The 14,521-nt window shown below is 37.6% G+C and overlaps 2 protein-coding genes and 1 pseudogene across 6 annotated transcripts; 1 reads left to right on the plus strand and 2 right to left on the minus strand.

Moving 5' to 3' along the window:
• Positions 1-366: 366 nt before the first annotated feature.
• LOC132044994 (pentatricopeptide repeat-containing protein At5g01110) lies at positions 367-8,873 on the minus strand. 5 transcript variants are annotated; one of them, XM_059435527.1, is made up of 5 exons: positions 6,530-8,873; positions 6,143-6,372; positions 5,252-5,321; positions 2,232-2,494; positions 367-2,101 (listed from the first exon to the last, which is right to left on the minus strand). In XM_059435527.1, exon 1 carries the CDS (start codon positions 8,788-8,790, stop codon positions 6,628-6,630), a length of 2,163 nt encoding a protein of 720 aa, XP_059291510.1. In that variant the 5' UTR covers positions 8,791-8,873; the 3' UTR covers positions 367-2,101; positions 2,232-2,494; positions 5,252-5,321; positions 6,143-6,372; positions 6,530-6,627. The 5 variants fall into 5 exon arrangements, with proteins under 5 accessions (XP_059291510.1, XP_059291511.1, XP_059291507.1 ...); XM_059435528.1 differs by having other exon boundaries at positions 367-2,490; XM_059435524.1 differs by having other exon boundaries at positions 367-2,494.
• Positions 372-1,751, plus strand: LOC132044995 (peroxidase 3-like; annotated as a pseudogene).
• On the minus strand, positions 2,717-5,901 carry LOC132044993 (uncharacterized). Its single transcript, XM_059435523.1, has 4 exons — positions 5,888-5,901; positions 5,252-5,321; positions 3,601-3,846; positions 2,717-3,375 (listed from the first exon to the last, which is right to left on the minus strand). Exons 1-4 carry the CDS (start codon positions 5,899-5,901, stop codon positions 2,890-2,892), a joined length of 816 nt encoding a protein of 271 aa, XP_059291506.1. The 3' UTR covers positions 2,717-2,889.
• Positions 8,874-14,521: the final 5,648 nt, after the last annotated feature.

Here is a 14,521-nt window from a genome sequence, read left to right on the forward strand (position 1 = left end):
CAAGAAAATACAAAGGTTATTATCAGCTTGTATATATAGCAACTACCATAGTAGGTGTCTACTACCTATTATCACCATTATGAAGGTAGTTGTATCTCCAGGAGCAGGTAATAACCATGACATTATCAAAGTTTTTGGAAAAGAAGACTAGTTTATGTGTCTAATATGTGAGAGGTTAGTATGATCATGACATATAAACCTCATTGGAAGAAAGAGACGGTCTATAATGAATCTAATTTCTTATAATAAAAAAGATGGAGAATGACAAACCAGCGCAAGTTAGCTAAAGCAATGAGCAAGATGTGTGTGTAGCAACTCGAACAAAGAAAGAGACCTATTTCTAAAGTTGCAAAAAAGAGTGAGTAATCTAAATGGCTAAAGTTGGCGATCTGGATAATTTCTACAGTTCTGTATTCTACTAGGAATGGTGGATTCTAGCCATGCTCAGTTGCAGCTAAACTTCTAAGCAAAGAGTTGTCCGAAAACAGAGAAGATGATGTGCAAAAGCACATACCAAATGCTCCATCTCTTGCAGCTGCCTTGGTCAGGCTGCATTTCCACGATTGCTTTGTCAGGGTAAGTTTATACCTCATTTCATAAGAATAGTGCCATTCTTGAAGTTAGGTAGTTTTCTGATTTTAATAATTGGGTTGTTACAGGGCTGCGATGAATCTGTACTCCTCAATTTCTCTTCGAGCACAAAAAACGAGACTGAAAAAGTGGCTATTCCTAATCAAATGCTATGAGGCTTCTTATTCATCGATGGTGTGAAGAAAGTAGTTGAAGCTAAATGCCCTGGAGTTGTCTCTTGTGCAAATATTGTTGCCTTGGTTGCTAGAGCCTCTGTTCTGGTCACAGTAAGTAAAAGACTTGAACCAACTTGTACACTAGTTTCCTACTTGTTGGTCTTAAGTCATATCTTGCTCAGATAAATAGAGCTGAGGACTGAGGTTATAGTTAAAGCCACTAATAGAAAAACCAATAAAACTAGTTATTGTACACATGAAAGGGCTAAGCTAAAAGGAAATATGTTCTCAATCGTTATCTTCCTTTTTCTTCTTTACATGATAGGGAGGCCCTTACTGGAATGTTCCAACTGGTAGAAAAGATGGAAGAATCTCAAATGCCTCAGAAGCCTTGGCAAACACCTCCTTCAACAAGTAATTAACTTTTCCAGGTTCCTGACATCTTTTGCTAGCAAGAGTCTTGACCTAAAAGACATGGTCCTATCTGGTAGTTTAAATGAGTACATCCATAGTGATTTCTCCTTATGCTATATTAAAACTTTCCATACATTTAGGTCTTTTAAACAAAAATCATTACACCTATGAACAACTTTCTATCAGGTGCACATACCATTGGAGTCCCATCATTTCAATACGTTTATACAATTTTACCGGAATTTTGGGCACGCAAGATCCATCTCTAGAATATGCAACTAATCTTAAGGAGAAGAAATGCGTATCAATCAATGACAAAACGACAATTGTTGAAATGGATCCTCGTAGGTCCAGTAAATTTGATCTTAGCTACTTTCAGCTTGTGCTCAAGAGAAAAAGGGGCTATTCCAATCTGATCCAGCCTTGACAACAAGTGCAATAACAAAGTCATACATCGACCAAGTAGTACAAGGATCACTCAAACAATTCTACGCTGAATTTGGTCAAGCCATGGAGAAAATGGGCATGATTGAAGTCAAGACCGGCTCTGCTTGTGAGATTAGGAAGCACTGGGCAGTTGTGAATAGTTAAGAGCAATCTTTGCCCTTTGTTCACAACTTGGAAATATTTGGTGTTTGTATTTATGAGTAATTTTGATTTGCGTTATTTGGGCAACAAATTACGTTCTTTTTTGGAACTTATTCTTATTCTTGTATATCGATGGTTTTCTTGAAATAAAACTGAGACTCTAGCACCCAAGGGTCTAGCCTAGTAGTCAATGAAGTGGGTAAGAACCATGAGGTCTCAGGTTCAAATCCTAGCAGAGACAAAAAATACTAAGTGATTTCTTCCCATCTGTCCTAGCCTTGGTGGATAGAGTTACCTGGTACCTGTTCATTTGGTGGGAGGTATCCCATGAAATTAGTCGAGGTAAGCGCAAGCTGACCCGGACACCATGGTTATCAAAAAAAAAAAAAAAACTGAGATTCTAGGAGCTGCTTTATGTAGAAGTTAGAAATGTGGAATCTTTCCTTGAAAAGCTTTTGTTATGCCCTCTCCACTGTTACTTACCTGATTAAATCTGATCCAGAGAGATGGGGGAGACATTCTCTAAAGTCATTTTCGTTCGAAGGAGACTGTTCCTCATGATTGAATTTTTGAATGTTTATGGTTGATTTTGGACTGATGATCGCTGAAAATCCTTTCTAGGAATACATAATATATCTTTCACAGGCTTGAAAGGGTATGTTAATATCTTGTTCCTGCATACAGAGTCATCTTCTCACGGATCATGATGAATAATCTCCAGCCATGGTGGATCCAAACAGAACTAGCTACACAGATAACGACTTGAATTAATGAAGCTGGTTTAGAGACACAAATAGTTACTCTAGATCTAAGGAACATTTGCAATACAAATAATTAAAATTAGCTTATTCTTTATTAAGCTGAGGCAGTAGCTTAATGTTGGCATGATCAGCAATTCCCCTCTGTTGTAGCATGATAGCTGATTAATTGATATTGATTCCAAAACATGTATGTTGTACAGAGAGTGTATCTATTGCAGCACCAACAAAAATATGACTCCCCATTACTAAAAGCTTCAAAATGACACCGCTAAAGAGCAGAAAATAAAGATATAAAATCAACCATATCCAAGAAAACACTAGAGATAAGCAACATAAACATAACTTAAAAGATAAAAGCAACAGAGGGTTTCGATCCATGATCAACGACCACCGCTGGTACATTCACGGGCAAAATGACCATCTTCCCCACACCTGTAGCAACCGCCACGACCTCCACCACCAGAATATCTACCACCTCCACCACCGCCGCAGTTTCCACCCTGGTCACAGTCCCTAGCAAAGTGACCAGACTCACCACACTTGAAGCAGCCATCGCCTCTGCTACCACTGTCGCCATAACCTCCATCGCCTCTGCTACCACCGTCGCCGTAACCTCCACCGCCTCCATAACCACCGCCTCCTCCATAGCCACCGCCGCTGCCATATCCATGACTACCTCCGCTGTAGCCACCACCGTACCCACTGTCACCATATCCACGACTACCACCTCGGCAACCACACTCTTTTCTATGTTTCCTTATAGGCTCACACTCATATTTCTCTTCATAACCACTGTTTTGAGTATGGCATGCTTTGATCCCCACCCTTCCAATTCTTTCCCTTGATTTGGGTCTCGCCAGGATATGCTATGTGATATAACATTATTTAATACATTTACTGATCGATGATGGGCATTATTAGTTGCCTAATTGCATGTTTACATGTTTTTGTAGCCATTATTTATGCACCTCTTGATTGGTGGTAGGGACTCATGTAAGCTAACTCATGTAAGCTAAGGCAGGTTTAGTTGATCAATGATTTATCCCCACATGCAAACATTGCAACTGCCTGTGTTTATTACAAAAACTTACTTCTTCAAATGCTCTTAATAGTAAAATGTGATTGTGTAAGGAAGAACTGTGCAGATTTTGATTTGGTATCCCGAACTCGATCGTGGCTGATTTTTGCACAAGAAGAAATGAAATTTTACTGTACAGGTAGGTAATCTGGTAATGGCGTTTGGTCATGGTGAAGAAGATCATTTTAACTTTTTTATCTGATTCACGCACTAAAAAATCAGTGAGAGTCACTCTTCGTGTCATGTCAGCTTCTTGTGTCTAATAAGTACAATTAGAGTAAAGATTACAGTGCTAAGTCAAGTCTTTGACTTAGTTTAAGTGTTTAAATGAAAAACCTGGACAAGTTTAAGAGGTTGTCTATGTATTCAATCTTTTTTCTTTTAGCAGAATAATAAGGAAAGAGTGATCATATAAATGGGTCAGAGGGGTATCTTTCCAGTATTCCAGGAAAAAGTAGTGTTTCAATTGTCTTTCATAAAAAGGTAAAACACAAAACTAAAATGGACCTTGAAACATCAAATCACCTTTTTTAATAGGGAAAAGGGTCAAAAATACCCCTCTACTTTGGAAAAAGGGCTAAAAATATCCTCCAAACTTATTTTGGGTCAAAAATACCCCTCCCATCCTTGAAGTTTTCAAATATACCCCTGTCTTGACGGAAATTATCCCCCAAAATAATCCGAAATCATTTTTGAAACCCGCTCCATCATTTAAACCCGACCCAACTAAATAATAACCCATAAAATCCCTTTATTCCCCCAATACGTAAGTTTGAAGTTTGAGGGAATTGGGGGAATAAAGGGAGGGATCTTATGGGTTATTATTTAGTTGGGTCGGATTTAAATGATAGAACAGGTTTAAATAATGATTTCGAGTTATTTTGGAGGATAATTTCCGTCAAGACAGGGGTATATTTGAAAATTTTAAGGATGAGGGGTATTTTTGACCCAAAATAAGTTCAGAGGATATTTTTAGCCATTTTTCCAAAGTAGAGGGGTATTTTTGACCCTTTTCCCTTTTTAATATTTAACTTCACGTGGGTTAATCTCATTATCGGAAAAATGTACAAATTGTTCTGTTATGAATTCAAATTTCATCAACCTCAAATCCTTCCACATCCACATGGTGCCAAATTGTTCATGAGATTTACATTTTTGCCTACAAGTTTCTTGAAAAGATTCTTCAACATTGTCCAACTCAAATATAAGAATCCAACAAATTCTGGCATACTGCAACACTTAAGTTTTACACTATACTCATATGGAAACTGTCTTTACACTGTTATCCATATATTGCATATTCTCTACTGTTTCTCAATGAGCGAGAATTAGTCCTGACATCTGTTACCTGGGATTCCAACTCAGGCAAAACTATGTCCTCAATTTATCTATCAGGTCCTACTAGGGAACAGATCTTGAAGTCTGATCATTTCGTAATCACTTCTCCGAAAAGCCCCGACCAATCCATTTAGTGAAGGATCGTAGTTTTATGGTCAATTGTGGTTTGACAACACAAAGGCAACTACTTTTATATCTTTAATACACTTCTGAGAACTACTACTAGCATCTTTTCATGCTCATTGATGAAACACGTGAGCATGAACAGAATGATCAACCAGCAAATCAGGAGAAGGCAATGGCAGCCCATATTGTCATCAACATACCTTAAACATGAAGTTCAAGCAGATAGACATGGATAACTTTTCTGATTCACTTGTCTCACCGTCATCGTCCCTGAAGCAAAAACATTTGGTTTAATTTTCAGCTATTAAAGTGAATAGACAATGAGTGTCACTTTCCACAAAGACAACATAACTCGGAAGAACAAGGAAACAAAGTGTATATCACCAAGTAAACAATCAAAAGAAAAAAAAGTATGGCACTGAGTAAAGTATTTTAATACCATTACATACCGGGAAGGGAAACCTCACAGAAGCCATAGAGAAGCCATGGCGACTACCCCCTCCAACAACATAACTCAAGAATATTATCCTAACATGGTTTGGACACCATACACAAACTGAAGGAAAACACAACAACAACAACAACAACATACCCAGTGTAATCCCACAAGTGGGGTCTGGGGAGGGTAGAGTGTACGTGCATCTTACTCCTACCTTGGAAGGGAAGGGGGGGGGGGGGGGGGCGCTGTTTTCGAAAGACCCTTGGCTCAAGATAAGGCATGACAAAGGTTAGACAAGGATTGAAGAAAGTAAAGAAGTCATGGTAAAATAGTATAGATAAGCACTATGAAGGAAAGTAACAGTAAATGCAGCAAACTAATACGATAATCGACGTACCAGAATAGAGTCATTGGCTATTAGTAACAATAAGCACTGTTTGCAAAAGTTGCAACCTATACGGGGAATATATTGATTTGTAGTGTTTATATTATAAGTGATATCTAATAAGATAACAACATCATCAGGAAGTGGCAACAAGTGGGGAGCCAAGAAACTAAGGTCAAAACTTAGTACATAGTATGCTCTTGGACAAATTTTGAGTCCACAGGGTGAACTGCCAAACTGGAAGATGAAAGAAGAAGCATATTCAACCTTGAGGCAATCTTTATCACAGCTCTACCAAAAGGCCCTCTTAAGTTTGCCACCGCAGACAAAAGCACATTTCTGAATAAGCACCGCTCTGTGTCTGGATAATGTCTCACTGACCGACAGTTCCCTAGAGAGCAGATGTCCAGTTGAGCCCCCGTAAGTATCTCCTCCAGCAAGTGATTTCTCAATAGTTCTCCGCAAATCAATCAAAGCATATTTCAGATTAGCTAGTTCTGCATGAATGAAAGATATTGTTTTTGTTTAAGTAAGCCCTATGGATTAGATAATTTCGACAACAATGGAGAAAAAAGTAGCAGAAACCTTATCAAAGACAAAATAGAACTATATGGGAAATAGTAGTATAAAGCAACTAGTAGCAGAATTGCATACCTTTATCGTACACCAGCAATGAAACTGCATAAAGCAGAACTCGCGAAATGTCAGAATTTGATGGTCATAAACTTCACCTGGCTCAAACAGCACTGAGGTTAAAACTTGTCATCCGGAATGAAACCCCTCTGCAGCATTTCATCATGGAAACGAAAAGCCTCCTTCAAGTTATCCTGAGAGACATATCCATTTATCAATGATGTATATGTGGATTTGTCAGGGTTAATACCCCTCTCAACCATTTTCCTATACAGCATGTTGGCTTCCTGCATTCTACCAAATTTACAGAAACCATCCAGTATGGTATTATAGGTAATAACATCAGGTGACAGACCTTGATTTCCCATTTCATTAACCAAATCTAAAGCTTTATCCATATTCTCTTCTCTTATAAACCCATCAAGAAGAGTATTATACGTAATTGAATCAGGAAATATTCCTTTGGATTGCATCTTGTTCAGAAACTTATCTGCCCTTGAAGCATCACCAGACCTGCAATAGCCCTTGATAATAGAGTTGAAAGTCACAATAGTAGGTTTTATACCTAGGACAATCATCTCATCCCATTGCCTTAATGCATCAGATACACAACCCTTATTACAAAAGCCATTTATGAGAATACTATAAGTAATATAATTAGGAGATATATTTACAGAGATCATCTCATCCCTTAAACAGAAAGCTTTTTCAATATCACCAACCTTACAAAATCCATCAATCAAGCTGTTGTATGTCACAACATCAGGCTTAAGGTTTCTCAGTAGCATGTCCTCAAACAGGGTCTGTGCTTTGTCCATGTTACCGCACTTGCAATATCCATTGATAAGTGTGGTGAAAGTGTAAAAATCAGGATTTACACCTCTTTCCGCCATCTCATTGAAAAGCTTATCAGCTTCATGAAGCATCTTTTCTTTGCATAACCCATTCAATATAGAATTGTAAGTCACAACATCCATAACTAAACCCCGCTCAAGCATTTCATCACGCATCTTCATAGCCTCCTTCATAGAACCATTTCTACAAAACCCACCAATGAGAATTGTGTAGACTACATTATCTGGTCTAAGACCCTTGCATTTCATATCCTCATAGTATGCCAATGAGCGGTCAAGACGGCCTGTTCTTGAAAACAACCCAATAAGAGAACTATAACTAACCAAATCAGGGATGATACCTCGACACGACATTTCTTTGAAAACAGATTCTGCTTCCAGCAAGTTACCTGTTCTACAACACTCAGCAAGCAATGTATTATAACTAGCAGTATCAGGGGCCAGTCCAACCTCTGTCATCTCAACCAAAACTTCCCTTGCTTTCCCGTATTGTCCGTTCTTACACAAACCATTGAGAATAGAATTATAAGTCAAAAGACACGGTCTTAACCCCGTAGCATTCATAATGTTTATCACTCCATACGCTTCTTCAAGAAGACCCTCGTGACAATACGCATTTATCAAAGTATTATAAGTCACCATATCCGGAAAAATTCCCTTCTTTTCCATTTCTTGAATAAACGGATTCACGCTATCAATTTTCCCGTCTTTACACAAAGCATTCACCATTATATTAAGGGTATACACATTTGGCTTAATTCCACTCCCTTTCATCTCACCATAAACTGCCCATGCCAAGTCCACCCAACCAATCTTTACAAGCCCTCCTAAAAGACCATTACACGCGTTTATCGGAACACAAAGATTCCTACTTTGCAACAACCTAAAAACTTCTACACCCTCCCTGATCTTCCTAGCTTGTACATAAGTCCTAATAAGCAAATCAAAAACATACGAATTCGACCCGCATAAACCATAAGTCGACACCAAAGATTCCACAATCTCAATTCTTGAAACCCCACTTCTTCTAATCATTCTTAGTATAAAAGCCTGTGCATCAGATACCCTTTTACACCTAATCAAGAAATGTACAGTAGCACTCAATGAACTAGAGGTATGCTTGAAATTAGGACAGTTTAAACAAACCAAGTTGATGAATTTATGTGCTAAATGTAAATTATCACGAAAATTGCTAAGAATTTCAAGAAAAGTAGATGGGTTTAAACTATGTAATAATAATAGTGAAGAATTGGTAATTGGGTTACCTTGTTTTAGGTTCCATAAAATTTTGTGGACTAAAAATGTGTCATCAGATTGTGGGGTTGAGGTGACAAGTGAAGCACAAGTTGATGTGCCTCTAATGGTGGATTTAGGATGACATAGGCGTTGTGTTGCTGCCATGGTAAATTGGCGTTTTGGGATTGCCATAGTAGTTTGACTAAAGTTTGGAACTATATATTTAGCTCTTGTAACCTGCTAGTTTTCCACTGCCAAAGGGTTAGGTTCACAAATCTCAGGGTGGTCTTCATTTTATGGCCCGCTTAATAGTTTTTTCTACGGAAAGGTCAAATATATCCACCGCTTGCCAAGGTGGTCAAATATACCCCTCCCGTTAATAAAGTGTTCACTTATATCCTTAAGAAGATAGAAATCTCTAATTCAACTAAAATTAATCATTTAATTAAAAATATCCATATCTCAAAAGTTGACCCGCCCCTGCCAAAAAATATAATCAGGCCCAGCCAAAGTTTGTAGTCATACTTTTGTCCTATAGTAATAAAAATTAGCAACATGGCTTCAGAAAATTGTCTATAAACTTGTGGAAGGCAGTATGTTTATGCAGTGCTTCATTAGTTTTCTGTAAAGCCAATTAAGTCAAGGGCTCTTATGAATTGTCAGTCAAGGTGCTCTTATGCATTGTTGTTTGTTAGTTATATGCAGAGTGTTATCCTGAGCGTCTGCTTATTGCTGAATTTGCCTTTCCCACACTGTTAAGCAAAGGAAAAGAGAAAGGAATGACTCCACGCGTAGATGGGTATATTTGTGTGGGGCTGATTATATTTTTTGGGTCGGGGCGGGTCAACTTTTGGGGCATGAATATTTTTAATTAAATGGTTAATTTTAGCTGAATTGGAAATTTCTATCTACTTAAGGTACAAGTGTACACTTTATTAACGCGAGCGGTATATTTGATCACTTTCGCTAACGGAGGGCAAAATTGACTAATAAATAAAAGTAGAGGGGTCTATTTGACCCTCTTCCCTTTTTTCAAAAAAGAATAGCCCTTGCTTGAGAAAATTAGCTGGACAAAGTTTTTGTTGCTTAGGTTATTTCAAAACAGTGAACCTGTTCAATTGACTACAATTTCTATCTTATAAGCAAAAGCCAGAACTTAAACCTGATGGGTAATAAAAGTTCTTCCCAACGAATTTTTTTAAGTTAAGATCATTTTTTAAAGATTTTGATAAGCGAAGACAAAAATTCAATACAAAGACACTTTTAAAGACATCACGCATCATTTCCTCATTAAAAAGGGGTCATTTGCACTTTTGTCCCTATTTTGTGCTGGTCTTTAATTTTTCCCTTCAAATGGGTTGCTCTTTAATTTTTGTCCTTAAAAATCGAATTTATAACTAAAGAGACATAAGTTAAGCATCATTATATCAACAAGCTGACAAGTGAAACACAAGTTGTTGTGCCTCTTGATGGGAAGACAAAAAGGGGCGTATGCAACATTTAAGGTGGGGTTCAATTGAACCCTTAACTTGCGACGCGGAACATAAATTTATGTATAAAAATTTATTAAAATTATTAAAAAAAAAAAATAGACATGAACCCATAACTTTTAAAATACAATAGGTTCAACTAAAAATCCTGAAAGGTTGAATTCATAAACGTTGAATCCTGAATCCGCATCTGAAGACAAAGGCGCTGTGTTGCTGCCATGGCAAATTGGCGTTTTGGGACTGCCACAGTAGTGTTACTAAAGTCTGGAATTATAGAACTTGGAACCTGCTAGTTTTCCATTGCCAAACTGAGGTAAGGGGGGAAATGAAGAAACTATTTGGTGAAGAAAGAGGCATAAGCACCTCTAATCCATCCTTTTCTTTTTCTATATTTCTTTGGTTTCAATCGTTTTTTCCATGGATATTACTATCTGTTACCTTCTTTGGGTTAGGTTTATTAGAAACGGGTTGGGATGGAGGCTCGGGTCGGATTGCTTTATTGGTCAGAAATTTATGTGGACTAATAAAAACTGATCACTTGTTTAATGAAATTTCATGTCATTTTTCCGTTAACTAAAAAGCATTTTTAAACCTAAAGAAAACGTTAAGGGTATTTTTAACCGAATAGGTGGAAGGAGGACATTTTTGAGTCATTTCCAATAGGGTTAAGGGCATTTTTTAGCCTTTTCCTGCTTCCAAATAGATGGTATTTTAGGTTTTACCTTTTCTTTTTCTATATTTCTTTGGTTTCAATGTTTTTTTCCATGGATATTACTATCTGTTACCTTCTTTGGGTTAGGTTTATTAGAAACGGGTTGGGATGGAGGTTTGGGTCGGATTGCTTTATTGGTCAGAAATTTATGTGGACCAATAAAAACTGACCACTTGTTTAATGAAATTTCATGTCATTTTTCTGTTAACTAAAAGGCATTTTTAAACCTAAAGAAAACGTTAAGGGTATTTTTAACCGAATAGGTGGAAGGAGGACATTTTTGAGTCATTTCCAATAGGGTTAAGGGCATTTTTTAGCCTTTTCCTGCTTCCACATAGATGGTATTTTAGGTTTTTCTTTTTGTTTCAAAATAAGTGGTGCTTTTAGGATTTCAAGAACATTAATCTTATTTTTTCAAAATTACCTTTATATACATAATTACATAATCAAGAATCATTAAGTAACTTTTCTTTTTTTAAGCATTTCATTAGAGGTAAGTTAGTAGAAACGCTCCTAATTTTCTAGGAGTGAGCACATTCTTAAGGGTGTGCATAAGCTTAAAAAACCCACTTATTATGAATAGAGAGTATTTCTTTGGTTTCAATTTTAACGGAGTGATTAGAGGGTTATTAATAACGGGCAGGGACCAAGTACAATAATTACTCCCTCGGTCCATATTTAGTTTTAGTATTGACTTGGCATACCCCTTAAGCAGTCATAAATAAAATGATAATTTTGCTATATCACCCTTAATTATTATTAACTCATCTAATAATTGAAATTAATCAAACATACTTTATAAGTTGTGTAATCACTAACAATTCATTGAAGTTTCCAACTCAATAATGAATACTAAGGGTACAAAAAATATATGGAATGATAAATTATCTCTTGGTTTTTTCAAACTAGACAAGTAAAAATTGTAACGACCTTATTTTGCGATTTTGACTATTTTACCCCTATTGACCCTTCCCTAGCTTCATTAGAGTATATTTGACTTGTGGGGATGGGTGTCGCGATTCTCGAGGCATTCGAATGTGATTTGGGTGAGAAAATGGGATTTTTGGAAACTCTTAAGTGCTTGGTTCACCAAGTCAACATCGGGAGTAAATGGGTCTTTTTGGAAGTTTCATCGATTCCATTAGGTACGAAATGTCAATTAAGACTTAGTTGAGTTGTTGGTTCGGTTCCCGAGGGACTCGGGGGCATTCTGGTCTTTTTTTTGGAATGCGCGAATGAGTTTGCAGCGTGTTTTAGGAGTGGTATGCATATTTGCTTCATGTTCGAGAGGTCTCGGATGAGTTTCAGGTGTCGGATCGAAGTTTGAGATTTTCATGATTTGCTGGTTCTGCTGTTTTCGCACCAGCGAGTCTAGGCTCACGCCTACGAGGACGCACCTACGCGTGGTGAGCCGTAGGTGCGAGAGAGGAATGAGTTGGCCTTAGGCCACATCTGGGAGAAGGGGCTCGCAGGAGCGGAGTCGCACTTGCACATATGCGTTTTTCGCTGAATAGATTTAGATATTTATTCCCCATTTCGTGATTGCACCTCTCATTCACATATTTGGCATTTGGGAGCTCGGTTTAAGGGGATTTTGGAAGTTTTTGCAAGATACATCCATTGAGTAAGTTCTTAATCTTCATATTTCGATTATATGAATTATTAAGGGTTTTCATGCTAGAAATCATGATTAGGATTGGGAAAATTGGGGGTTTATGAACCCTAGGATTGAACTAAGATGTTTTCTCAATTAAGTATGAAATTGATGTTGGATTTGATTAATTTTTCAGATATAGACTCTATAAATCATGGGTAAACTATTTATCGAACGAATTTCCTATTTTGCCCTTCGTGGCTCGGAATCCTATTTTTGGTGACTTTTTGGGTTCGGATTTAAAGTATACTAATATGGGTATCATTAAATTTGTATGATTTCCTAGAATAATAATTTGACCTTATTGAACCTGATTTTTCTACAAAATTACGGTTTTGACCTTTGAGGTTTGAACGAGGTTGTGGGTTGTCTTTCTAGACCCGAATCTTTTATAGGGTAATATGGGTATCTATTGACTCATATTCTTACGTATAATTCGTGTATGAACAGAATGGGATCGTTCGGAGGATCTACAAAAGGACAAGGCATTGTTGTGACAATCGGACTCCTATTCCAGGCATGTTGAGACTATGAACCTTAACTTAAGTGTCATGGTTGGTTGAAATTTGACTAATATGAAGGGACAATGGGGTAACAAAAGCAGGTTCTGATACTTGTGAGGTGTCGAGCACTTTGATCGGATACCTGTGCCATGATAAGTGTATGTGCATAATTTCCATTATATAGTCCGGTCTAAATGACATTCTTTGGGCATTGGTTGATAGCATAGATTGATTGTGTTTGTGATTGGTATATGGCGTCCCTTATTTACTGCTTCTATGCTCGTTACCTGTCTCATTGTGATTATGTGTTCTCATCACTCCTAAGTACTCGTTTAGAAGTGGAAAAGAGCTAGAGATTGAGTCTTTATTGCTTAGTTGATGGTTTATTGTGTTGCATGTCATATTAATGCTTATTATAGTATCTCATGTGCATTTTGAGGATACTTGTGAAAGGTATGATGGGAAAAGATTTCGAACGGAGTGATGATGGTATTTGAGCCAGATTGGCTATATGACAGGTAATATGGGCCTAAGGGCCGAGTATTATGATTGGAAGCCTAAAATGGCTGAGACCCGATGTGATCTAGGAGATCTAAGAATGCCGGATTGGAATATGTACCTCGTGAGTCTCCCATGGGTCATGATTCGTTAGTGTTCAAATGTTTGTTTACCAGGAGATGGAAAAGGTCTTGCATTGCATTGCATATCCTACTATCTCATTGATTCCTTAGTTGTGATTTGTTGAGTTGTTTCCTGGATTACCTTAAATGACTATTTGGGAACTTGACAGACTTGTGGATTAGAAGCTCCACTTAGTCTTATAACCCGATATTATTGTGATTTATTATGATTATATTACTGTGGGCTAATAGCAATTATGTATAGAAGCGGTAATCGTAGGCTAGCCCTCGTCTCCATTTTTGTTAGGGTCGGTCGACGATGCTACTAAGTACCCGTTGTCCTTTGTACTCACGCTACACCTGTTGCACTCTTTCTGGTGTACAGATTCTGTACCTGGTACAAGCATCGATCGAGACTTTGTCGGTCATTGAGTAGGCCATTTCGAGACTTCGGGATGAGCTACTAGTTGATCTATAGCACCAGACTCTCATCTATCCTTTATTTCCTCTCTTTTCATTTTCAGATAGTTTGTATTTTCAGGATGTACTCCTAGACTTATATTCCTTTCTAGTTCGTTTTTGTACTAGTGACACCAGATTTGGGGATAATTGTATCTTTAATTCTGCCCTTTTATGATTATAAGGCTTTAAAGACTTAAAAATTAACTTGTATGTTTATTCTGCACTATTTCTTACTTTATTTGTTTGAGATTTGAGTTGTGGATGGCTTACTGACTCGGGGGTGTTAATGCCTCACAGCTTTGATACCTTCCCGATCTAGAGGTCGAGGTAGTCATTCGGGCTATTCTGGTTCGTCTCAGCAGCCTATGGCTCGTCGAGGTTGTTTTTAGTGTGGTGACTTAGGGCATTTCGCCAGGGAGTGCCCCAGACTTAGACAGGGTTTCCCACACTCAGGTTTTCAGATTGTTGCACCTAGGTCAGTG

Source organism: Lycium ferocissimum, unplaced genomic scaffold (assembly GCF_029784015.1).
Source record: "Lycium ferocissimum isolate CSIRO_LF1 unplaced genomic scaffold, AGI_CSIRO_Lferr_CH_V1 ctg5763, whole genome shotgun sequence".
Classification (NCBI taxonomy): domain Eukaryota; kingdom Viridiplantae; phylum Streptophyta; class Magnoliopsida; order Solanales; family Solanaceae; genus Lycium; species Lycium ferocissimum.